Raw genomic sequence first — 27,556 nt, 5'->3', positions numbered from 1 at the left:
CAAGACCAGGTTTAGATGCTATCTATATATATAAAAGAGGCTTTGGGTCAAAATTGTGTGCACATTTTGCTACATCAGAGCTTGGCGGCCAGACCAGCGGTCGGATCGAGCTGAAAATTGACACAGGCATAGAAGGCGTGATGAGGCAGAAAGTTGAGTAGGTTAAAACTCACCATCTGGAAAGATGTGGTTGCTATGGTGAGAAGATTCAAGGGGACTCTAAGCCCCTCCAGATTGACGAGATTGGCATCTAATCCTATCTATAAAATGAAGAAGGCAAACATTGATACAAACTGGATTTTTATGTAAAACGGGGTCTAAATGGGGCTGGAAGGGGATTAAAATTTACAGGAGGGGGTAATTTGTGGTGAGAAATTGATTGGGAAACGTTTTGGGGTGCTAAAGTGGTTGCTTTGCTGTAAAAACTGGGATTTTATTGATTTTCGGTGACACTTGAGGGTCTAGATTGGACACCTTTTGCCCAATTTCAATCAAATTTCAACATGCTAAAGTGGAAGTGGATTTGTGATGTAAGCGCGAAAAAAGGGTTCAAAATTTTGAAAATTAAGGCAAGATTTTTGAAGTTGAAAAAATTTCTCATTTCTATGTAGTTTTGCTTTTCATTTTTAATTTTTTCTGAAAGAAATTTACAGCTGCATATAGCCCGTGTTTAGAGCTTTCATTTGCATAGTCAATTGTCGAAAAATTCCCAAAATAAGTACTAAATTTAACAAAGAAATCCTTTTTTCCTTATTTTTAATCATCGGAATTTCAAGGAAGTAATTTTCCCTTATACTCGGAACTTTCCAGCAAATACACTGATCCTCAGAACATTCCAGGAAGTAATTTTACCTAATCCTTGGAACTTTCTAGGAAACACACAAATCCCTGGAACTTTACAAGAAGTACCAATTTCCTTGGAATTTTCCAGGCAATACCCTAATCCTTGAAAAATTCCCAAAATAATTACTAAATTTAACAATGAAATCCTTTATTTTCCTAATTCTTAATCACTCAAAATAGTGGTATGTACAAAACACAAGTGTGCTTTCCGTTGTCACTGCCTGATATTTATGATTTATCTTTCAAAATATTTTCTTTCTCAACTTACTCAAGATCTTTTGTTTTTCATAAATGGGAGAGAGACAGATAGAGAAAGATAGAGAGTAAGAGAAAGCAAGGGAGAGTCTGAGAGAAAGGAAGAGTAAGAGAGTGGAAAAGTGAAAGAGAAAGAAGAAACGATGTTTAACAGTTTCCACTCTCTTTCCCCTGCCACCTTTGCCAGCTCTGTCACTCTTTCTCCAACTGCCTCTCTCTCTCTCTTTCTACGTCTGTCTGTATTCATAGAGAGGAAGCTTCAACAGTCGCAAAAGTTTCAATAATCCCACTACAGGACCTTTACAACGCTGAATTATTATCGCACCCCACCACCACACAATCATGAGAACAAATATTATGAATCATATATTTATTGGGTTAATTTATGTGTGTGTCTGTGTGTGTGTGCATATTTATATGTAAATATGTATATATAATGTATATATATAATTTGTATACATTTATCTATATAATGCATACACACACATATATATATATAATGTGTGTGTATATATATATATATATATATATAATGTGTGCATTATGTGGTCAGATTGAGCTGAAAATACGTACACCTATGTTAAAAGTGCTGGCGAGTTTGAATGGCAACTATTTTTTTCCTCAAATGAAAGGCATAACCTCTAGGACAAAATTCCTCATGTTTTAAAATGTGGCCCAAGTAGACCCAAAAGAAATCAGGTTATACTAATCAAACAAGTAAAACAATGAAAAACTATGCCCTTTGAATCCTAAGCAAGGCCGGGTATCTCATTAAGTCTACTACATATTTGTGAAAAGGGCGGACGTTGTCTCACAAGCAGTTATATAGGCAAACGTGTTAGTAAATATGGTCAGAGTGAGCTGAAAATTTACACACCTATGTGAAAAGTCCTGGCGAGTTTGCATGGCAACTTTCAGTTTGATCAATTGAAAGGTGTGGCCTCTAAGGCAAAATTCCTCATCTTTTAAAGTGTGGCCCACGTAGACCCGAATGAAATTGGGTTATAATACCGAAACAAATAAAATGATAAACTATTTCAATCCCGAGCAAGATCGGGTTTCTCTGCTAGGAAATCTAAATTTTATAAATGGGAGAGAGATAGATAGAGAAGGATAAAGAGTAAGAGAAAGGGAAAGTGAAAGAGAAAGGAGAAACAGAGCGGTAGAAGTAACGACACACTCACCCGCGTGTAGAGTGGGTCACCTTAAGCTAGTCTCTGTTATAAATCTGAAATCCGTAAAATTTGTTTGTCTGGTTTGGGGATTGGTACAGGTTGAGGGGCACTAAACGCAGTCGGATTCGCTCCAAAATTTACAGGGACATGTAAAAAGAGGCAAGGAAGTGAGTGGACTAAGTGAGAAATCCCTATCAGAAAAGCTGTGGTTACTAGGGCAAAAAAACCCACACTTTGACAGGTGTTTGTCATTTCTCTGTTTTGGATATCACCCTCTCTTCCTCGATCTCTCTCTAACAGTGTTAGTTATCTTTGTATATGCTCTGCATGCCAGACTCACAGACACTCAGAAGGACTACTTCTACGAATTCCTTCTGAGGACTACCTTGATAATGAAAGATGATGACATTCTCATCATAGCAGGGGACTTCAATGGACATGCTGGAAAACACTCTGATGGATTTCAGGGTGTGCATGGAGGTTATGACTTCGGCTTCAGAAATAAAGAGGGGACAAGGCTGCTAGTGTTATGTGATGCTCATATCTTACTGGCCTGCAACACCAACTTCAGAAAACCTGCAAATCATCTGATCATTTATCAATATGGGGTGGGGGGTGGGACACCATCCAGACTAACTACATCTTCATCAGACACAAGGATAAATGCTTGTAAATGCAAAAATATTTTCCAGGTGAAGAATGTACAACTCAACATAAGCTAGCAGTTAGTGACTTCAAGCTTAGGATCAGAAAGATCCAGAGACGCAAGACAATATGGTAAAGGAGGTTGTGGAAGCTCAAGGATCCTTCAAATAGGCAGATTTGTCTTTAATGAGGCCTTTGATGAGAAGGAGAAAGAGATAGAGGCATATGATGTAGAGGATAAGTGGAAGTTCCTATGGGACAATCTACTGAAGGCAACAGACGAAATCTGTTGTTGGAGCAAAGCCTCTGTCAGACCGAGGGTGATGTGGTGGTGGAACAGTGACATTGACAGAATTATAAAAGAGAGAAACAGGTCTGGAAAAAATGGAAAAAAGGGGGTAGCAAAGACTATTTCTATTTACTTTTTCGAATGAGCCTATTTGAAATCATTACGGCGGAAACGAACCATTACGCTAAATGTAAACAAAGTGAAAGATAGGATATTTTGTGGTTTCCCACAACCTTAAATGAAATTAAGGCCTATTTTGCTATAAATATTATTATGGGTATCAGAAAGTTACCCATAATAACAAATTCTATAGTAAAATTTTGTTGTATACCCAATTGAATATTAGCTAATAACCCATTTTCTATAGCGATGTTTGAACAAAAATTTTAATAATTTTATATTTTGTTGAATTTACCTGTATCTACCTGCAATTAGAGTCACTTTGTGAAAAAATTATAGTATAGAATTGGTTGAGAACATTTCATTAAATTATCTTCCAAAAATCACATTAATATATTGATAAATAAAAAAGTTATAGTTGTTTAATGAAACCAGACTAAATTTATGATTATGTTAAAAATTAATTGAAACACATAAGGGGTGTATTTTGGTCAGAAATATAGTAACAAAAGGGTTAATGAAAAGAAGATAGAGATTTATAATACTGAAAACTGGAAGTTCCATCAGGACAACTTATTGAGGGCAACAGACCAAATCTGTGGCTGGTGTAATGTTCTAGCCAGATCAAGGATGACATGGTTGTGGAATAGGATGATAACAGGTTTGGATGGATGGGATGAATAGGGATAGAAGAGTAGCTAGAAGGGAAGCTACGAAATAGGTCCATCTAGCAATGGGAGATGCAGAAAGGAAAAGCTTTGCTAATGTTCTGTGGCATGTGGATCAGAAGCATGAAGTATTCTAGATTGTAAGACAGTGTATTAGAAAAAGTTGTGATGTGGGAGAGAAGTGCATACAGATGGTTGTGCTACTATAAAAAGCTAATGTGGAGTATGTATGGGAGAAAGAGAGCCTTCTTAACATGGACCCAACAGGGGGAACAGCTATCCCAGTTAACAGCAGTATGATAGATAAAACAAAGATATGAAGAAAGAGTAGGCCCCAGGCCAATCAGGAATTACCACAAAGATGCTTAAAATTTCTGGTGGAGTGGAGTATGGCTTCATCACCCATATAACCTATCTAGTTAATGAGGTTGTGCAGGGAGGTAGTGAGAGCATGGGGCCTAGCAGCTAGGGTGTTGCACTTGTGGTTGCAAGATCAAGGTTTCAATTCCCAGATCAGATAGTGCATTATATTCTTGTGCAAAACACTTAATTTCATGTTGCTCTGCAATCACTTCAATCCCTAACAAGTAGCACACTGTGCACTTGTACAAGCAATGTTAATTTGATGGAGAGAGTGAGCTCAAGTACAGTTAACTATAAAAAAAATCATCTGTGCTGGTTGTTCAGCAAGAAACTGCAGAATCATCTTTTTCAGAGTTGAGAGACTACTAACAAAAGAAACAGAAAGGTATCATACCCAACAAATGATGTTGCAGTATTGTAGTCAACTGTTACTTGAGTAAAGGAGAGGCCTTACACAGAAGTAATTACAGAGGAATCAAATTGCTGGGCCAGGTCATGAAAGTTACAGTTTATTACCTAGGTGATCTAATTAGCAGTGAAGGAAGTTGTTCTAAAAGCATAGTAGCTAGAATAAGAGTAGGATGGAAAAAGTTCAAAGAGCTAGTACCTCTGTTGACAACAAAAGGTCTCTCATTCAGAGTGAAAGATCAACTGCATGATGCTTGTATACAAACAACAATGCTACCTGGTTGTGAAAGGTGAGCTGTGAATGCAGAGAAAATGCAAAAGCTTGAAAGAAACAAAGCTAGCATGCTCTACTAAATGTGCAACATCAATGTACATGTATAATAAAATGTAGATGTATTGAAAGAAAAATTGGACATAAGAGGCATCAGAAGTAGTGAGCAAGAGAGAAGACTGGTCATGTGATGCATATGGATGAGGTCAGTTGCATACAGAAATGCAGATCACTAAATGTGAATGGAATCTGTGAAAGAGGGGGATCCAGGACAAAGTGGTAAAAATGATCTCTGGATGTTGAGACTTACAGAGATGACAAAGGACCAAGATGATTGCCAATTTGCTGTGTTTGAGAAGACCCATTCATTGAAGTAAAAATGAAGTCCTAAAGACACGTTATTTATACCTGTATACAATGTCCCTGACAAATCTCTCCCCAACAACTCATTTTCTAACCCATTCCTTTCCACTAGTGTTCACCATTCACTGTATTCCTCCCCGCTTTATCTTCCACTCTTCTTTGGCACTCATGCAAATTTACCTGCCTACTCATACTGTCTAACTCTCTGTACCTGTTATGAACTATAATATCCTATCATTAATTTCTTTCTACAATAGTAAATAAGAGATAAAATTATAGATATCTTATTTTATAGAGTACAAAAATGTGGCATAGTGTTGAATGATGTTTTCACCTAATATAAAACAACGCGTTTTAATCAGTGGACAGCCATGATTAACAGATTAGTGAGCAGAATAAAGCTTGAATAAAACCTTCTTTAAGCTGGTTTATGACAGTACCACTGATATTCACTTCCCTGTAACTTGAAGGCATGCCCCAAAACATCACCAGCTCTCTCCTCTCTCTTTCCAACTGGGGTAGCCATGTATTTCTTCTACAGCAAGATATATCTATTTCTATCCCTCTGTCATACTTTATTTAAACTCTTATCACCTTGCATAAAAACTATCTCTCAATACAACAACCATGCTCATTTGAAGGAACTTTGTCTTGCAAGTTACTTGGTGATATTGGTATCATGTAAAAACCATATTTCTGGTAAGACAGCTGCAGGAGAAATACCTAGCTAAATATAAACCTCTGTACCTGGCTTTTGCTGACGTTGAGAAAGCCTTTGACAGGGTCCCCTGATCCCTTATCTGGTGGTCAATGAGGAAACTAGGGTTAGATGAGAGATTGGTGAGAGCTGTACAAGCCATGTACAGGGGCACTGTCAGTAAGGTGAGGGTTGACAACGACTACAGTGAAGAGGTAGAGGTCCACCAAGGTTCAGTCCTTAACCCCCTCCTATTTATTATAGTCCTCCAGACAATAACAGAGGAATTCAAGACAGGATGCCTCTGGGAGCTCCTGTATGCTGATGACCTTGCTCTAATTGCTGAGTCCCTATTAGAACTAGAAGAGAAGTTCCAGGCATGGAAACAAGGATAAGAATCGAAGGGCCTTAAAGTCAACCTAGCTAAAACCAAAGTTCTAATAAGTAGGAAGACAGGCAAACCACAAATCCCTTCAGGTAGATGGCCCTGCTCGATCTGTAGAAAAGGCGTAGGTAGAAACTCTATAAATGTAAGCTATGGATATATAAGAGGTGCAGCAATATCAAAGGAAGGCTAGCTAGGAAGATAGTTTTTGTATGTGGCAGATGCTCAGGAGTAATAAACACAGAAAATGTGCAAAGAACAACTTCTGCCACATTCCAGGGAGAAAAATTAGAAGTAGTTGATAGCTTCTGTTACCTAGGTGACCCAGTCAGTAGCAGGAGAGGGTGCACTGAAAGTGTAGCTGCTAGAATAAGAATAGCTCTTACCTCTGCTGGTGACAAAGGGCCTCTCGCTCAGAGTAAAAGGCAGACAGTATGACGGATGTGTACGAACAGCCATGCTACATGGCAGTGAAACATGGGCCATCACTGCTGAGGACATGCGTAAGCTCACAAGGAACGAAGCCAGTATGCTCTGATGGATGTGTAATATCAGTGTGCATAATCGACAGAGTGTAAGTACCTTAAGAGAAAGGTTGGACCTAAGAAGCATCAGTTGTGGTGTGCAAGAGAGACAACAGCGCTGGTATGGTCATGTGGCAAGAATGGATGAGGATAGCTGTGTGAAAAAGTGCCACACCCAAGCAGTTGAGGGAACCTGTGGAACAGGTAGACCCAGGAAGACCTGGGATGAGGTGGTGAAGCATGACCTTCGAAAATTAGGCTTCACCGAGGCAATGACTAGTGACCGAGACCTTTGGAAATATGACTGGCATCCGTGCTAGTGGGGCACTAAGAGCAACATCCAAGTGTGATCATTGCTAGAACAGCTGTCTTCCGTGCTGTTGGCACGTAAAAAGCACCATTTGAGCATGATCGTTACTAGTGTAGCCTTACTGGTACTTGTGCCGGTGGCACATGGAAAACATTCGAGTGAGGTCGTTGCTAGTCTGCTGGACTGGCTCCTGTGCAGGTGGCATGTAAAAGACACCATTTGAACGTAGCCATTGCCAGTACTACCTGACGGCCCTCGTGCCGGTGGCACGAAAAAACGCTCACTACACTCACAGAGTAGTTGGTGTTAGGAAGGGCATCCAGCTATAGAAACTCTGCCACATCAGATTGGAACCTGGTGCAGCCATCTGGTTCACCAGTCCTCAATCTAATCGTCCAACCCATGCTAGCATGGAAAGCAGACGTTAAACGATGATGATAATGATACGAGTATATAAATACATATATACATACATAAATACATATATATATATATACAATATATGTATGTATATATGCATATATATATGTGTGTATGTATATATATGCATATATATATGTACATATACATATATATTTACATGTATATATATGTATATATATATATATATATATATATATATAATTGTATATATACATAAATATGTATATATACATTTGTATATGGAAAAAAAGTCAAGATAGAAAATGCTAAAATAATTTTATAAAAAACATTTCAGTACCGGTTTCAGTCGTTGAGACTTTTTCAACTGGTAAGTATGGAAAATAATTAAATTTTGGAAAAATAAAAAGGAAAGTATTTTAAAAGAATAGTTGCATAGTGTTCAAATACAAGTGGCATTTTCCTTGTTTCTGCCTGTTTCTCTCTCTCTTGTTTACTCTTGTGGGTTCGAGGTCATTGTGAATACTTGGTAGGGAAGGAGAAGAAGATGAAGGGGAGGAGGAGAAGAAGAATATATATACCTATACGTGTATATATATATATATATATACATTTAAATATTTGTTGTGCAAGATTTTTTATGTGAAGTCGTGTGTTGAAACAGATATTGTTATATTTCGGAATGGTCATATTGCCAGTTTAGCCAATAAAAACACACGCACTATATATTTGGTGTTATTTTGCTTCAGTGATATTTATTTTTTACATTAATCTTAATCTTATTTCGGCCAAAGTTCTTTCGTCACACTCCTGTGACCGCATCAGTGGTCCTTTGTTTTCTTCTCACTTATTTGTGTCTCTCCTTACTAACCGTCAGCCATTTTGTATTTCTATTGCATGTCTTCATTTGCGCATGCTTATATCTCTATGTGCGTCTATGTTTATTTAGTGTGTGTGTGTGGGGAGGATGCCTGTAATATTTGTATCTTCTGTTTATATACATTCTTGTAATTTGTATTTTGTTTTTGTTGTTGTTGCTTTTGTTCTAATTTTGTTCATGAGTTTACATCCACCCATTATTATCATTACATATGCTTGTATGTATGTATAACAACAATATTAGTAATAATAATAATAAATCTAATCGGAAAAAAAAAAAGAAAAAAAAATATATATATATATATACATATATATATATATATATACACACACATATATACACATATACATATATATATATATACACACATACATACATAGATATATATACATATATATAGTTATTCATTTCTATCTGTTTATTTATCTATCTGTCTATAGTATAAGATGTATAGAGGGACGATGCAGTAACGAGACAGTAACATACGTAGGGGAAACAGCAAGAAGCATTGGAGAGCGGGTGAATGAACATTGGAGACAACTCAAGGAAGGTAAAAGCTCATCGATTCTGTACCAACACGCCAAACAGGAACATGGGGGATCAATCAATAACATAGAGATTAAGATATTGTCCACACATAGAACAGATGCAACAATTAGACAAATTACAGAAGCTACACATATAATAGAAAATAAACCTAGCCTGAATAGAAAACTAGAATGGAGCAATAGCACACACCACAATATATGACGATAGAGGATCCTGAAAACATAATAAATACACAGATAAATAAACAGATAGAAATGAATAACTATATATATGTATATATATCTATGTATGTATGTGTGTATATATATATATATATGTATATATGTGTGTATATATATATATATATATATATATGTATATATATATATATATATATTTTTTTTTTTTCGATTAGATTTATTATTATTATTACTAATATTGTTGTTATACATACATACAAGCATATGTAATGATAATAATGGGTGGATGTAAACACATGAACAAAATTAGAACAAAAGCAACAACAACAAAAACAAAATACAAATTACAAGAATGTATATAAACAGAAGATACAAATATTACAGGCATCCCCCCCACACACACACACTAAATAAACATAGACGCACATAGAGATATAAGCATGCGCAAATGAAGACATGCAATAGAAATACAAAATGGCTGACGGTTAGTAAGGAGAGACACAAATAAGTGAGAAGAAAACAAAGGACCACTGATGCGGTCACAGGAGTGTGACGAAAGAACTTTGGCCGAAATAAGATTAAGATTAATGTAAAAAATAAATATCACTGAAGCAAAATAACACCAAATATATAGTGCGTGTGTTTTTATTGGCTAAACTGGCAATATGACCATTCCGAAATATAACAATATATATATATATACATATATATAAGTATGTATACATACATACATACATATATATAAGTTCAGCAAAAATTTAGATTCAAATGAATATGGTATTTAATTTAGATGCACCAGAATTGTGCATGGTGTTATCTATAAAAATCCGTGGGGTGATTATAATCAAAATAAGCAACAAGAATGACTCCGGTAATTTGGTACGATCGTTTCATACTACATAATTTTATTAAATGTTGTAAGTATTACAACAGTTTTAAAATGCTGAGCACTCATCAGCCAATTATAGAGGTTTTCCATTAATACAAAAATTTTCATATCAAGTGGCAACATTATAGAGAAGGTAGGTATATAGACAAAGATGTGGATTTAAATTTTAAGAACATTTGAGGTAGTGGAGCCCATCAACTGACTGACTAAGATTTAGTTGTTCCAGACTACTGTAAGGTTATGAGAGGGAAGAACAAATGAAAGGAGACAATAAAGATTTTCTAATTATAGAAATGGGGTAAAGGGGATGTCAAAGCTCCAATATAAGGAATTTATGTAGAAAACAACATTGTCACAACTAAATGCCAATTACTACTATTTGATGAACAGATTCAGCGTTAGGAGAACTAGGTCAATGTCAAGTGGTCACAATAACATTCACAGAGAATGCAGAGACCTTATAAACCCTATACACATCACCACAACAGTTAGTCTATAAGTTCCAAGTACTTTGACACGTTAGAATAAAGGAAAAAATATAAATCCAAAATTTATTCAATTTGGAAAAAAAGACTATCACTTATTATGAGTAAGCATAGTACTTATTAACTGGGGGAAAAAGCCTTATTAATCAAGTGAACATATTAGGGGTCAAAATATATACTAAGAAAGATGGAAGAGGGAAAATCAAAGAAGGAATATATTCATAGGTTTAGTAGAAAGTGATATTTTATAATATGAAGAGAGGTAATTTGGAAGAGTAAACTATTCAGCGGTGGTGCCCCAGCATGGCCGCGGCCTTCGGGCTAAAACATTTTAAAGGATTTTTTAAGGATTTATTCAAATTTCATGGATAGTGAGTTGATATTAATGAATTAAAGTATAGGATCTATTGGGAATAAAATTTACTACCTGCGGATAAAAGTTAATTAGTTAGGTAAAAATATCTTAGGTTAATTATATATTAAGAAATGGGAGTGAGATAATCAGGATGAACCAAATAGTTTCTCTAGGGACATAGGATTAATGCTACTTAGTATTGGAGAACATTATAAAAAAGAATTTAATTTTAAGTTTGCAGTGAAGTTTTTAAATCATTTATGAGTGTTAAACTAAAACCAGTATGGTATATTCGTTCCTATTTGGTTAAATATATATTTTGTAAAGATATCTTAGACTAATTATATATTAAGAAATGGAAGTGAGATAATCAAGGTGAACCGAATAGTTTCTTTAGGATTCATACTATTTAGTATTCCTACTATTTGGGATTCATACTATTTAGGATTCCAACTATTTAGATTCATACAGTTTAATTTTAGAAAGAAAAAGGATTCAATTTTAAGTTTGCAGTGAAGTTTTTGTAGTCATCTATGAATGTTAAATTGAAAGCCAGTATGGTATATTCTTTCGTATTTGGTTACAAAGAATTAAAATTTGAAAAATATAGGAATATTCTCAAAATTATTATTTAAAGTATTTAAATGTTTGGGTCGTATGATGTATACAAGATTATCCCAGCTCCAAACAGTTATTCAACAGATTTGTATTACTCTGATGTTTTAAAATTTCATAAGTTTCCATAGAACACAGTTGACAACCATCCCTACTATTTCTATAAGGTTGCGCTCTTCTAACTAGGTTGAATTTTATATTATTTGTTTTTAGTTCCCAAATTTTGCAAGATAATGTTGTGCAACCTGCCTTATGTTTGAGCCTAAAAGAGGAAAAATGATTGTTAAGACGTCTTTTAAGATCCACCGAACAACCGAAATAAAGAAAGCTATTGCTAGAAGTTATTATCATGCATTTATAAATTACATTTTGGACCAAAGAACGACCAGTTACCAGACATTTTGATCTAATCCTACTGTAGCAATAACCATTTTAGCCATTTTGAAATGTGGCGCGAATTGGCAATATGACGTAATGTCTTTGCCGAAGAATTATCATTTTTGTTTTTTCCCATTGGTTAATATAACTGCTCATATAAAAATTCTAAAAGTTTCATAAAGAATATTTGTCCTGAATTTCGATTCTTTTTAGTCAAGTTGAGCAGTTATAAAAACCCGGGATTTGGGGAAAAACTTTAGTGTTCGTTGGATGTCACTAAACTCCACGTCACTCACTCTTTTGGAGACATCAGTAATTTTTATGCCATGTCTAAGTTAATCACAAATCTATTTTGATTTGTTGGTTAATGTATTAGATAGAAAGAGGAAATTAGCTAATGAATTTATAGTCGTTTTTCTTCACAACAAAGTTATCTTTCTTACTGTAAATAATATAAAATGTTATATTTATATAATAAAAAATAATTAAAAAGAAAATGTTTCTCTTCACGTTTGTTTTTCAACTGAGCATAAATAAGTATGCATTTCTGTAATCCTTGATTATGTTTTTCTTATAGCGGTTTAAAGGACACGATTAAAATATTCAACATACATGTCATTAATATAGCGTTTCATGTGTATATGTCTATATGACGTTATAACTGTAACTAGGGTTTTAGGTATAATGATAACACTTGAGTATAAGTGACGTTGAATCATTATATTCTCCCTTACTCAGAGAAAAGCCAAAATAAATAATATAACCTAAGAGAAAGCTTAAGGTAGAATAACCGAAAACCGCCATAGGAAAATTGGTGACCCCGACTAAAACAGCCTATAGGAAAACCCTATAGAAAAATTTAAAAAAAAAAAAAATTATAAACACCGACACACTGGTGGAAAATTTAATAATATAATAAACATAAATTACAGAATTACTGCATAATTATATTTTATTAACAAATAGTTAAAAGTAAGTTGAAACAAAAAGAATGCTGAAGAAAGAAAATTTTAGCTGCACTTTCTAGCAATATAAAAATATTTTGAGCTGTTAAAAGCTTAGTAACATAACAAGAAAAAAAAATTTTTCCTTTGAGAAGATATTTATACATATAATGGAGCAGAATTTAAAAGAATTTGAGATGTCATATTTCAATAGGAATTACACACAAGCTTCTGTGAATGTATTGCCTGGTCCTCCGTGGACAGGAGACACCGTCATTTGGTTGGCACAACTGGAGGCAAGCTTTAAAGCTAACAAAATTACAAATGAAGAACAGAAATACAATATAATGCGTAACAATTTACCTCCACCTCAAAGTAATGAAATTAGAGATTTGCTGCTAACCCCTATCGAACCAGTTTTGTATTCTTCCATTAAAGAGGAAATATTAAAACGAACATCAAATTCGAAACAAAAAGAATTTGCGAAGTTATTTAACAATGAAGAATTGGGAAATAAAAAAACCCACACAACTTCTGCGAAGGATGAATGAACTTCCAGGAGATCAGCAGATAGAAGAATCTTATCTCAAGGAAGTGTTTTTCACTAAATTGTCATATAAAACTCAAAACTTTGCTTTCGGCCGTTAAAAACCAAAACTCCATTCAACAGTTGGCAGATTTAGACGGTATTCTGGAATTATCGTCAAAAGAATCTGTGAATGCAATTCCATCTATTTCGAATGAAATACAGGAGTTAAAAAAGAGTTACGAAAAACAATTTGAGTTATTAACAAAAAAATAGAAAGTTTACAACTCAAAAGAGACAGTGGCTCTGCTCAACGAAATAATACAAGATGGCGCAGGAGATCAAGGAGCCCTAGTTTCAAGAGAAACGCCATATGTTGGTACCATGCAAAATTTGGAGACAAATCATTCAAATGTATTAAACCTTGTGCATTTGATTTCCTAAACACAAAAAAGAAAAATTCGGGAAACTTCTCAACCACAGATTAGATGCGGCAAAATCTGTGGATAACATCATAAAAAGTCGCGTATTTTTCGTCTATGACTTAAACTCAAAAGAAAGGTTTTTAGTTGATACAGGAGCAGCTTGTTCAATTTGGCCTGTAAAGCTTTTAAAACAAAATACCAAACCTGTATATTTGACTCTTCAAGCAGTTAATCAATCTGAAATCCAAACATTTGGAGAGATTAACTTAACTCTAGATATAAATTTAAGAAGAGAGTATAAATGGATCTTCATAGTAGCAGATTTACCATATCCAATATTAGGAGCGGATTTTTTGGCACACTATCATTTAATGGTAGATGTTAAAAAACAAAAATTGATAGACACAGAAACTTCATTAAAAATTCAAGGAATGAGATGCAGAAAAAGCACAGTCAGTCCATTGTATTTCATAGCATCCTCGGAAAATAGATATCACAGGATTTTGAAGAATTATCCAAATATCACGAAACAGTTAGCTCTAAATACCAAGTGTGTGTATTCGGTAGAACATCACATCGTCACACAAGGACCACCAAGTTTTTCTAAGCCGAGAAGATTATCTCCTGAAAAATTGAAGGTGGCTAAGGCAGAATTTCGTCATATGATGGATCTCGGTATAATCCATCCTTCCAGTAGTAGCTGGTCAACGCCATTAGTTATGGTAAAGAAAAATCTTATAGACTGGCGACCTTGTGGAGACTTCAGGCAACTTAATGCAAAAACAAAAGTAGACAAATATCCAATACCACACATTATGGAATTTGCAACTTCTTTGAGTGGTTGTACTATTTTTTCAAAAATTGATTTAGTCAGAGCATACAATCAAATTCCTGTTGCAGAAAATGATATACCGAAGACAGCGATTACCACCCCATTTGGTTTATTTGATTTTATTTACGTATCTGGTAACTTCACTCTCCTTTCTAAATGGGTGATATAACTTTGAATTTAAGTGTAAGGTAACATCTAGAAAATTAACTATCTTGGTGTTATATTCATAAGTAATGCCTAAGTTGAAATCTTTGAAAAATCTACTAATTTTCTTTCTTATTCTCTCAATTACAGATTTGTTGCTACTAGGTGCGATAACTAAAGCATCATCTCTATATAAATCCCCTTGTAATTCGGGGATTTCTCTACTTATGCATTTTAATAAATACGCTCCTACTAAATTAGATATACCCATGGGCTCAAGTGATTCGGCAGAGATAACTAGTTTTGTCAGTAAACAGGTCACGGTCTCAAGGCGACGAAAATATTTTGACAAATTAAATTTAAATCTTGAAGTGAATCTAACGGTTTTGTGTGTTTCTTAAATGGGTTATAAACACCTTCCACGCTGCAATTGTTTTCGTTCTAGCACACAATCTCATATCAAGTCACTCGCTATGCAGGTACATCTCCGTAATATATATATATATATATATATATATATATAATATATATATATATAATGTGTGTGTGTGTGTGTGTGTATATATATATATATATATATATACACACACACACACACACACATTTCGTATATTACAAACAACGTATGCACATTGATGCATAATCAAGATACTTAAGATTGGTTATTTTGGCGAAAAAAACCCTGCTGAACTATTTTCAACACTATCCTCGCTGAAAGGAAGAAAGGAACGTTGACTATTTACCGATCCGTCGGTAAGTGATGTGCAAAACTATCAAGCCGGCATAATGTGTGGCTCAGCCAATGATAAAGCAACACGCAAGCATTCAAGTAGCTGTCTGCTAGTCAACTCTTATAAAATGCTTTGACAAAACACGATTTTACTCATTTAATTTTTCATTTCCAACTCCTTTTATTCTGAATGATAATCTTACAATAGCTAAATAAATTTGTACATGAAGATCTTACAGTTAGTTGTCTTCCCCCACTATTTTGTTTCTAGAAACGATCATACAGCGGTCAATAAAGTTGTTTTTGTATTAGTTACAATAGTTTATAGCCAATTTTCGAAATGTCTTACACCAAACAAAATTGTTTAGATCTTAGTTTGAAAATTTACAATTTTTTCAAATTTAACAGCTAACATTCGCAACAATAGTTGCATATTAATGGTTTATTTATTTTTAGATAAGGCAGAAGCATTCCACAACGTGGAAAGGTATTCAACAATTTCTTCTTTTTATTACTGGTATTTGTTTGAAGCCAAGGCAAACCAGTGCAACAGACAAAGGTAATGAACTAAACTTACAATAATGAAGCATCTACAGTTCTCTAAATAACATTCCGTAACAAAGTACTTAGTTTCATATTTAGTACGATAGAAAACCAGACGCAATAGCAATATTAAATAAACATTATATTTGTAAACTAATTAAATCGTTAAAAATTGTATTCTTACCCAGCCATGACATGCAGAAACATAAGAAAGATGTTGAGACACAATACCAGCATGTTAGTATACGACGCCATCGTCAGCACGAATGTTGAGATATGCACCAAATAATTAAAAATCAAGTCCAATAAAAGCAAATAGATAGATTTAAAACGTCAATTAAAAAATTATGTATAATATTTCTGAATATTTTATAAATTATTAGATTATTACGTTTTAAAAAGAAAGTAATGAAATAATGAATTTTGCTGCATTGTTATGTTCGGTTATAGTGATACAAATGGAGTCAGGGTATCGTTAATACCGCTTGTCTTTTTAATTTTCTTACAATTAGACTTTTTATCTGACGAAAATTTAGTTTGAATTGATATTGCGAAGCTTCAAAATGGAACTGAGAAATTACTCACTATACATTCACGGTTTTGAAAGTTATGTTGTAAAGATGAAACAACTGTCTAACTACAGTTTAGTGCCCCCAACAGTCTAACTTAGTTTCCTCAGAAATTTTACAGAAAAAACTTTCGGTTATGTAAATTATAATTATGGTGGTAACATCTTTTTTATACATTTTTTTCAGGGTAGATTTGAGTGATTCTATTTCCTGAACATTTTTCTTAAGGCGCTCTTCAAAATTTAAAGCTTGTAAGCCAAGACAGAATGAGAAAGGGGATCTTGTTAAATTTCTTCCAACCATTTTAAATATTTCAAATTTTCACTTGATTGTTTTTCAGATTTTCTACGCTAATGTACTTTCGTATGTTGACGATGAAAATCGCATTCATTTTTTCCTAGAAATTAATAATAAAGTTACAAACATTTTGAGTTATTTACTTTTAGCCAATTGTTAACCTCCGTTGTCAAAATTACGGAAGTTGCATCTATTTGTTGCCATGGAAATCAAGAAATATAAGGTTAAGACAACAAAGTCGAAACCTTTATGTGATTTCTTGAACTGCTAAAAATAGTAGCCTAATCGTCCTTAATCGTCAGATACTTGTTGATCAGACCTAGTATATATATATATACCGGAGTAAACACATAAATGTGAAACAAGGTGGAAAAAAGAGTACTCAAATACCAGTGGTAGAGTAATATGCTTTATTCAAGCATATATATATATATATACAAATATATACTTATGTACACTTATATGCATATATATATAGAGGGAGAGAGAGAGACACACACACTCATATATATATATATATATATGTCTCACTCAGAGTGAAAGGTAGATTGTACGACACATGTGTGCGAATTGCCATGCTTCACAGTAGTGAAACATGGACTGTGACTGCAGAGGACATGCGTAGACTTGAAAGAAATGAAGCTAGCATGATCCGCTGGATGTTTAATGTCAGTGTGCATACACGACAGAGTGTAAGTGCCCTGAGAGAAATGCTGGACATAAGCATTGGATATGGCGTGCAAGAGAGACGTCTGCGCTGGTATCGTCATGTACTACGGATGAATGAGGAGAGATGTGTGAAGAAGTGCCACTCCCAAACAGTTGAAGGAATCCAGGGTAGAGGTAGACCCAGGAAGACATGGGATGAGGTGGTCAAGCATGACCTTCGAATGTTGGGTCTCACAGAGGCAATGACGGAAGACCGAGACCTCTGGAGATATGCTGTGACTGCAAAGACCCAACATATAATGTGAGTTCATGGCTGTTACCTGCACCAGCTTCACATAGAGGCCCCAGCCCTTCCAAAGTGCCTTAGATCATAGGGCGACCTGCTGTGCTTGAGGAGACCTATTGAGTCAAGTACATCAGCATCAAAAAATCAAATGGAAATTGTAGTTCCGATACCTGTTCCGGTGCCATGTAAAATGCACCATCTGTACGTGGTCGATGCCAGTGCCGCCTTGACTGGCTTCCGCACCGGTAGCATGTAAAAAGCACCAACCGATCGTGGCCGTTGCCAGCCTACCCTGAAACCTGTACCGGTGGCACGTAAAAAGCACCATCCGTTTGTGGCTGTTGCCAGCGCCGCCTTGACTGGCTTCCGTGTCAGTGGCACGTAAAAACCACCAACCGATCGTGGCCATTGCCAGCCTCCCCTGGCACGTAAAAAGCACCATCCGTACGTGGTCGATGCCAGCACCACCTTGCCTGGCTTCCATGGTGGCAAAAAGAAATACATGCACAATAAAGTGAATAAGTATTAGATATAACCAATATGGATGTACAAATGCTCTTGCTTATGTTCTTTGGTGCACATACACTCGCTTGTACAATCTTTCACATATGCATGTGCATGATTTAGCGCACATCCAGTGAATTAAATAGATATTCATAAAGTCGGTGCCTAAATGTGGCTAGTGATACAACTCTGCCTGGTGAGGAGTCACAGAATCTGTGGTGGGGTTCTTGAGAAGCTGAAGTTGGTATTTTTCTCACATTAATTGGTATACAATGGCCAAAGAGTAACACAGTTATATTGGTAACTAGTGTGACATCATGTTTATAAGAATGAGGAGGGTAATTCATCAGTGCGTGGTTATTAATTTGGTCAATGATTACAAAAATTCATTCTGACTTCATTGTGTAAAAGTGCATTTTATAAAGAAGTATCACTCACCACAAGATGTAAACACAAAAAATATATACAACAAATATGCAAGCATCTTGATAGTCTTTTAGAAATCCTGTTAATGATCTTCTCATTGGCCCACATAATAGACAGTGATTCCTTGGAGCAGAGTCTAATCTCCTGGAAAGGATATTGTGTGGTCGTGCATTTCTTATTATGGACCATGTTAAATCATATTCAGTTTTATCTTCCTTATTTCGCCACACAAAATCAGCCAAAATGTCAAATGCCTTTTGTTGATTTTCTTGAAGTCGGTGACTGGGTTACAATAATGGTTCTTGAACAAATCAACCATTACCCCAATGTAAACAGATGGTCTGCCCCTTGTGTGTACTTATATACAATATTGGTACTTGTATAGAGTTTCATCAATGGGAATTTTGTTTTTTCTCTGCATGAGCATTTATTAAATTTTGGATTTGTGGCAGTGCTGACTTTATTTTCCAACACTGTAACCATGTTGGCTAAATTGCTATTATTATTGCTGTCATGATGTGGTTGCAGCAGGTGGTTTTCATTCTGAATGGTATATCCTTTCTTGTCATTTTGTTGTATATATTTGCTGTCATTCCTATTTGTCTGACCAGAAGTAGTTCACACATCATATGCTTTAGTTAGGTTATTCAACGCTTGGTTTGTTTTTCTGTTATTAATGTGGTTCATATGCTGCTCTAAATTAATACAGTTAATGTATGATACCTTCACAGTGTGTCTATCAAAAATGATGTGATATCTATTTGATTTTGGGAAGCATTTGTCAAAAGCAGCCCAAAATTCCCTTGCGATCTTCATTGAAATATGTGAACCATGGATTAGGTTGTACCAGGGCCTGGTTTATAGGGGGTCAAAGAGGGCAATTGCCCCAGGCTCCCATGGACATAGGATCCTCCTGCTATGAAGGGTATGTCGCACTCAATATAGGGACTCCCCCTTCCTCTCAGCAATCTTGCATGCAGAGGCTCTCTTTCAATTAACAATATTTTTTTGATAAATAACTACTTTTAACTACATTAGTGACATTAATTCATTCAATTAAAAAACACTACTCCCCATTCCCAAAGCAACCACAATTCCTATAAGAATTAATTGTTGTTCTTTTTGGGACATTGACAGAAACAACATAAGACTCCAAAAAATGTATGTATGTATCTGTGTATGTGTGTGTGTGCATGTTTGTGAGAGAGAGTATGGATGTATATAAAGATAGATAAAGAGATTGATAGTTCAAATTCCTTCTTTCAATACATGACTGAGCACAGCGATCTTAGATTGACCACTGGCCATTAAAGACACACACAAATAGGCATACATATATATTGCCATTGTAAACTTCATTATTTCAGTGAGGTATTGAAAACTAATCTTATTTTAGGAAAGAGCAAGTAAGTATTGTATGTGTGTTCCAAAATTTAAATTTTGAATTTAGTTTTTAATCATAAAATTGCATCTCTCAACAGCACCAAGCAATTTTTTTTTTTGTCAGATTTAGAATTATTGCTTTTATGCTCACATGTGACAGGCCAATTCATCTCCGGATGTGGGCTGGTGGATTACTTCATCGCCCACCTCTCTAGTAAGGTCCGTCTGGAGAGGAGGAGCTTGTCGCAAAGCATGTTTGAAAAAAGATGGATGACAGTTGTAAGAAAGATAAGATTGAATGGAGCCATACTGGCACGATCGGTCAAAAAATAAAAAGATAAGGAAAAGGTGGCCGAAAAAGGAAAAAATGACCAGCGGGTTAAATCATTAACCTGAAACTAATTTATCATTCGCCATTTATATTTTTAATTTTTCATTCGTTTTTAAATCATATGTGTAAGAATGTATGTCTGTCCCCTACACGTCTTTTGTCTGTCCTTGTTATGTCCCATCTATGTAAACCTTTTTATAAGGAAATAAAGAAATTCTGTTGGTTCCAGACTTACTTTCTTCCATTCTTATTTGATTGCTTTCACTGTAAGGTCAGTTGTTAATATTGCGTTATTGTTATATTTGTGTTTGTTGGTTTCCCGTAAGGGAAACATTGTTGGATTATTTTTCTGTACTTATACATTGTGAACAGCGATCCTCCCCCTTTGGGAGAAGGATATTGTGTTTAAAGTTATTGTTTGTAAAATTCTTGTGCGATATTGAACTGTGCTCCCGTTCGGGAGAAACTGTTACTACTTTTTGTGCGAAATTTTTGGTTTAAAAAAGAAAAATGCCTTCTCGACGACCTCAGGTCACACGGTATGGTTGCTACAGAGACCAGGCTGGACAAGCTGCAGGCCTTCTCAGCCCTCCTAAACGACTACAAGAAGATAATATCTCCTAGCCAGGAGGTGGGGGGATCAGAGGGGTAGCGGTCTTGATCTGAAAAAGCCTGGCCATGCAGACACATACTATCTTTGTGGACCCAGAAGGCGAGTCGGTCGTTCTGGATCTGACATACTGAGGTAAGGCCATCTGGTTGGTTGGCATTTACGTGCCTGGGAATTTAGGCAAACAGAATGACTTCTATCAATGCCTGGAGAACAACCTGGTGACATCAAGGACAGTAGTTGTATTAGGGGACTTTAACGCTATACTGGATGCATGCCTGGATAGCGTAGGCTCAATTAATAGAAAGGGGAACTCATGCCTTATCGATCTGCTGAAGCATTTCATGCTGGCAGATCGATATAGACTTGACAATCCGAGCATTCCAATGTGGACTTGGGCTATCAGGTCTTACATAGACAGGATAGTCGAACAATGATGATGATGAGTAAGTATTAGAGATAAGGATAGTTTTAGCTATCCACATTTTACATACGTACCCTACATGGATCACAAATTAGTGATGTATAGGGTGTACATAGATAAGGTTCATAGACAGGGATCTGGCTATTGGAAGCTGAACAAAACATTATTGGATTGCGAAGCTTACCGTAGCCAGATTAAGGTGTTAGTTAAGCGGGCACTAACCAGCTCTGCGATCAACAAGCAGTGGGGGAGTGCCCTCAAAAGAGCCTTTTTCGAATTGAGTCTATTAGATTTAGCAAACAGTTAAGCCTAGAGCAGACTAGAGTAAAAAGGGAATTAGTTAAGGCATTAGAAGAGGTATTGAGAACGGGCTCAGCTTCACAAGTGTTGGCAGCAAGAGTGGCATTAGACCAACACCTCAATGCCAAACACGAAGGATGCAGAGTCCGAGCTAGAATTCGTGCAATGGGCCATGAAGGTATTAATGTTGCTGGATGGGCCCACTCAGATGAAACCCTATGTGGAATAGATGCTACAATTGGGTCTGTGGTAAATGAGCACGGACAGGAAGAGATATGCGAGGCACTTCGCCGTGTTGTTCGGGAAGGATGGGACGGTAGACTATGGGGTTTCCTGGCCAGCGGCCCACGTCTTTGGCATGCGATGCTGAGCACTGTGAAGGACAGATCACAGCCAAGGAGGTCATAGAGGTGCTTTCTGAGTGCCCTGGGGACATATCGCTGGGACTGGATGGTCTACCTAACAAATTTTATAGTAGTATGCCAGACTTGTTTGGGAACGTACTGGCCAGTGTGTACATGAATTGGCAGCAGAATGGGAAAATTCCCAGGCTGTGAGCTGAGGAGTGCTGACACTGATCAGGAAGGACCTGAGCAAGGGGGATAATATTAACTTCTGGCCCATAACTCTGCTAAACACAGAGTTAAAGATTTTGGCCATGGTGTTGGCTAAGAGAGTGAGGATTATTGTGGGCAACCTGGTTGGAGAGGCACGGACATGTGCCATCCCAGGAAGGACAATACACGACAACCTTCACTTCATTCACTACAAATAGTGTGGGTGGGTAAAATTCCTGGCAAGGGTAGGGCACTGGTGAATCTAGACCAGTCTAAGGCATTCAATAGGGTGGACCACGAGTATATGGTAGCAGTCCTTCAAGTGGTCAGATTGGCCCCGACCTTCAGGAGCTGGATCAAAGCCCTGTAATAGCAATATCGAATCTGTAGTCTGGGTGAATGGGTTCTTTTTGAACCCCTTTGCGATCGAGCGTTCGGTTCGCCAGGACTGCCCCCTGTCCCCACTACTGTATGTGTTGGCTCTTGAGCCACTACTGTGGAGGGTGAGGGACACGGGGGTGGACCCGCGTGATCTGTGTTACGGAAGAAGTGTGACGGCATATGCGGATGACGTCACCATCACCATGTCTGATGAAGGGCAGCTACCTTGTGTAGAAGACGCCATCAGAAGATACAAGATGGTAGCAGGAGCTAAAATTAACCAGGAAAAATCAGTCGGCTTGCAACTCGGCACCTGGTGGGGCAAATTGATGCCTCCCAACAGCATTGTTGGGCACTAGACGAAGGGCCCGGTTAAAATACTCAGGGTCTGGTTTGGACCGGACCTCCAGGTGGAGAAGAACTAGAGTGAGGTGGCGAACAAGATGACGGCCATAATCCAGACTTGGTTTGGGAGGAAGTTATCCTTGTTGGGAAGGGCGGAGGTTGCACAGGTGTTTATAGCATCCGTGGTAAACTACCGCCTAACCGTTGTGCCTTGCCACGGTTTGTGGCTAAGCAAGTTGGAACGGATCCTTTTTCACTTTGTGTGGAAAAGGAAAATGCCACTTCTGCTGTTTAAAACCGTTAACGGGTGGGCTGGGGATGCCCTGGCTGATGATGCACAAGTATGCGCTGAGGCTGAGGCACCTCTAGTGTTACCTGGATGGTGAGTATGCCAAGCAGTTTTTTCCAGATTTAAAGTCCCTTGCAGACTTAGGTACATGGATCAAACGGAGACCCAAGTCCGGGGAATGGCAGAGGGAGTGCAAGCAAGCACTGACTCACTCTCTCGGGTGAGCAACGCCGGCAGCAGGATTACCACAGTGGATTTTTATAGTGGGTTGGTAGAGCATAAGTCCAATAATGTCCTGGGGGAGACTCTAGGCTTTGACGAGAGGCAGCTTGTCAGCCTGTTCGGGAGAACCTTCAGGCCGAGATTTTTGGATAACTTCCAGAAATCCTTGGCTTGGTTGTACTACCGATCGGCCTTACCAGTTCAGGAGAGGTTGTCAAGGCATGGTTATGACACCTTCAGCACGTGTCCGAGGTGCGGGGCATGCCAGTGAAATGGTTGCGCATGCCTTCATACACTGTGAGGAGTTGAGGGGGTTGATAGCCTGTGCCAAACAGCTGGTGTCAGAGACGGAAAGAGTACGGCTCTCGACTGAGTCCATGATAAAGATTGTACCACCTTCTTCGTTCACCAATGGAAAGAAGGCAGTATTTCTCTGCATAGTAGCCATACTGAAAGAGACGGTATGGAAGACTTATGCGAAAGGGATTGCGATAGGCCAATTCATCTCCGGACGTGGGCTGGTGGATTACTTCATCGCCCACCTCTCTAGTAAGATCTGTCTGGAGAGGAGGAGCCTGTCGTAAAGCATGTTTGAAAAAGATGGATGGCAGTTGTAAGAAAGATAAGATTGAATGGGGCCATGCTGGCATGGTCGGTCAAAAAATAAAAGGATAAGGAAAAGGTGACCAAAAAAGGAAAAAATGACCGGCAGGTTAAATCATTAATCCGAAACTAATTTATCATTCGCCATTTATATTTTTAATTTTTCATTTGTAATTGTAACTTCATTCGTTTTTAAATCATATGTGTAAGAATGTATGTCCGTCCCCTACATGTCTTTTGTCTGTCTTTGTTGTGTCCCATCTATGTAAACCTTTTTATAAGGGAATAAAGAAATTCTGTTGGTTCCAGACCTTCTAAGGTCTAACCACTGAGCACACAACACAGCCAGAGAGGGAGGGAGGGAGAGAGAGAGTGAGTCACTCACTCTCTTTCTCTCTCTCTTTCTCTCACTCACTCTCTCTCCCCCCTCTTTCTCTTTCTTTCTCCCTCCCCCACAAAAATGAAACTCATTTCAGTACCAAAAATTGCAAAGGGAAAATGCTTTAGTTTTTCAAATCTATTCTGCAAACTGGGATTATTATATACTAGCAGCATCGCCCGGCGTTGCTCGAATTTGTTTCGACCCGCTGGAATTGGAATTTTTGAAAAGTAAAAATTTTGCATTATGTAGCTTGTTATTCTCTTCAAGTGAACATTTTTCTGGTTGAAATACACTGAAAAGTGGCGACACAGCAGTGAAAAAATCGTAAAAAATAGGGATTTTCATAGAAAAAAGCACCTTTTTGATGTAAATAAGTTTTGGTGTTAACATGGTCCGATTTGAATTTTATCTTCTACGGAAGGAAGAGCAACCCTTCTTCTATCATACTCTCAATTTTGGTCAACTTGCGCCGCAGAGTCTCGGAGGAGATAGTGTTAGTTGAAGGCTACCAAACCTGGCGCACACAGACAACTTCAGCTTTATATAGAGAGAGATAACACACACACATTAATACACATACATACACACACATGCACACACATGTATGTATGTATGTATATATGTACATCTGTCCACTTCTTGCCATATTTTTATCCTTCACTTCACACACACACACACACACACACACACACACACACACACACACACACACACACACACGCACGCACACACACACACACACACCTTCTTAGCTTACAATTTCTTTCTTTCAACAATTGACAACTGAAGTACGCTCGCAAATTAATACTACCAAAACTTAGCGACAGAAAGTAAATTAAAAACCAATTTTAATTTATAAAATATAGAATGGAATGTACTTTGAAAAATCATAGGTAAATTCCAATTGAAGAAATTGTGTGAGGAGTAAATTGTTATGTATTTATTTGTTTCTGTTTCCTGTGTATTTATTTTTAGTAGTGGTTGAAGGTACACTTGCAAAGAGAAAGTAGGAGAAAGTGTGGTAATAGAAGGAGTGAAGCAATTGAAATTAGAGAGGCAAATCGTAAAATATTTAGTTTTCTCGAATTTTTGCTTAATTGGGGGTCAAATTGAAAAAACTTTATATGCCATGACCCAATCGAATCTACTTCGAAAAATCATAGGTAAATTCCAATTGAAGAGTGAGAGGCAGAGAAAATCTGCCTTTTATCATAAGAGATATTATATCTAGTGATTTTAAGAGGTAGGAAAAAGATATTTTGTCATAATATGCATTTACTTCATTTCACACCCACATGCAAAAACTCTAACGACTTAATCTAATGTAATCCACACTCCCTTGAAAATGTATTTTTACAAAATATTATCTAAAATTATTGGTAAAGAAAGAAATAGCAAAAAGTATTTGAAAATGGGAGTGGAAATGAAATTTCCAAGGTTTCCACTCCACCCACCCTGTTTTCCAGACCCAAAAAAGAGTTTTGTAGCACATTAGGAGGTCACCAGAATTCATTCAATGAAAAAAAAAATTTCCAATGACTCTGGGATATGGTGGTGGTGGGGCTCCGGTTTTCCACCCCATTTTTTTCCGAACAAAAATATGGGTACTTGATTCCATGCAAAAAATCTGAGTTTTTTTTTTTCTTAATGAAAATTGTGCAGGTGAAAGGATCAAATAATACTTATGTTTCTTTGTTCAGAGATGACCACACTAGTCTGCAAAAAATATCTTAGGCAGATAATAATACATTGCTATGTTAGAAAAGAATTAATCTAGCGAAGAAAAAAGGGCAAGCTTGGAAAAATAGAGAGGGAGAGAAGAAGAGGGATAGAGAAATGTGAGGAAGCTTGAAGATATAGTTCTCTAGGTAATAAATTAAAGAGAAAACTGCATGTTTTTAATTTTTCAGAGATGACCACACCAGTCTGCAAAAGATATCTTAGGCATGTATGCGTATGATAGTACAGTGTGAGGATTTAGTTAAATTGATTCACAGAATCTGTATTTTTTGAAAGGAAGTAAAAAATCTGAAAATCGGTTATATTGATGTAGTTTTCCACTCTCATTACTGTGGAGTCATGATCTTGTGGAGAAAAAATTTGAGGAAAAAGTTACAGAGGCTTAAAAATAAAGAAAAATGTATTTTTAGTCAATAGTGAGACAGAAATTTTCTGCATTGTAATAGCGTCAATTTAGTTGTGCCAACTTTAAGGTTGTACCCTGTGAAATTTATAGTTTAGCGTCTGTGAAATGACCTGTTACCTTATAAAGGTAACATGTATCATCTTACTGTTTCTTTTGTCTCTTCATTGATTTCTTTAATGTTCTGTATGTTATTATTTTTTTAATTTGTTATATTAATATATTTGTCTGCATGTGTTTACTTTATGCATATTTTAGTACTATGTATACCTATTGTGCACTTATGTGCATATATGTATTCATATATAAAGTTATATGTACATTTATGCATTTATATGTGTGTGTGTGAAAAAGGGGTGTCTGTCTTCAAAACTCCAAAGGTGAGTATTTTTCATGCTTGGATTTGTAAACTACGATAAGAATAACACTGGTCAACAAAGGATTTGTCCCAAGAAAAAGAATGCCTGTATCTTATGTTTTTGCATGCAGACTTCAAAAATAATGTCAAATTACCCACAGTTTCTCTATTCCACGAACATGGGCTAAATTTCAGTTAAGCTGTTGAAATGTGATGCTAATGGTTTAAGAAGTACTCCTAATTTAAATGTCTATGAATAGAATTAATCTAATGAAATCATTAATCTAGCTATCTGAATCAATGAGT

At 36.5% G+C, this 27,556-nt stretch overlaps 1 protein-coding gene across 2 annotated transcripts in view; it reads right to left on the bottom strand.

Moving 5' to 3' along the window:
* Positions 1–16,447, bottom strand: part of LOC115227683 (dnaJ homolog subfamily B member 11) — an 89,184-nt gene extending 72,737 nt beyond the window's left edge. Inside the window, exons 1-2 of one of the 2 annotated variants that reach the window (XM_029798449.2) lie at positions 16,356–16,445; positions 174–260 (exon numbers count right to left, since the gene is read on the bottom strand). Coding sequence is in view for 1 of the 2 variants with exons in the window: in XM_029798435.2 (XP_029654295.1) it covers positions 16,356–16,426 (71 nt within the window). In the remaining variant the exon portion in view is untranslated. Of the gene's footprint in view, positions 1–173; positions 261–16,355 lie in introns of both variants that reach the window. The other variant, XM_029798435.2, reaches the window with a different exon arrangement.
* Between the last annotated feature and the right edge of the window lie 11,109 nt (positions 16,448–27,556).

This window comes from Octopus sinensis, linkage group LG2 (assembly GCF_006345805.1).
Source record: "Octopus sinensis linkage group LG2, ASM634580v1, whole genome shotgun sequence".
Classification (NCBI taxonomy): Eukaryota; Metazoa; Mollusca; class Cephalopoda; order Octopoda; family Octopodidae; genus Octopus; species Octopus sinensis.
The sequence above is the reverse complement of the archived record's forward strand: the minus strand, read 5'-3'. Positions and strand labels throughout refer to the sequence as shown.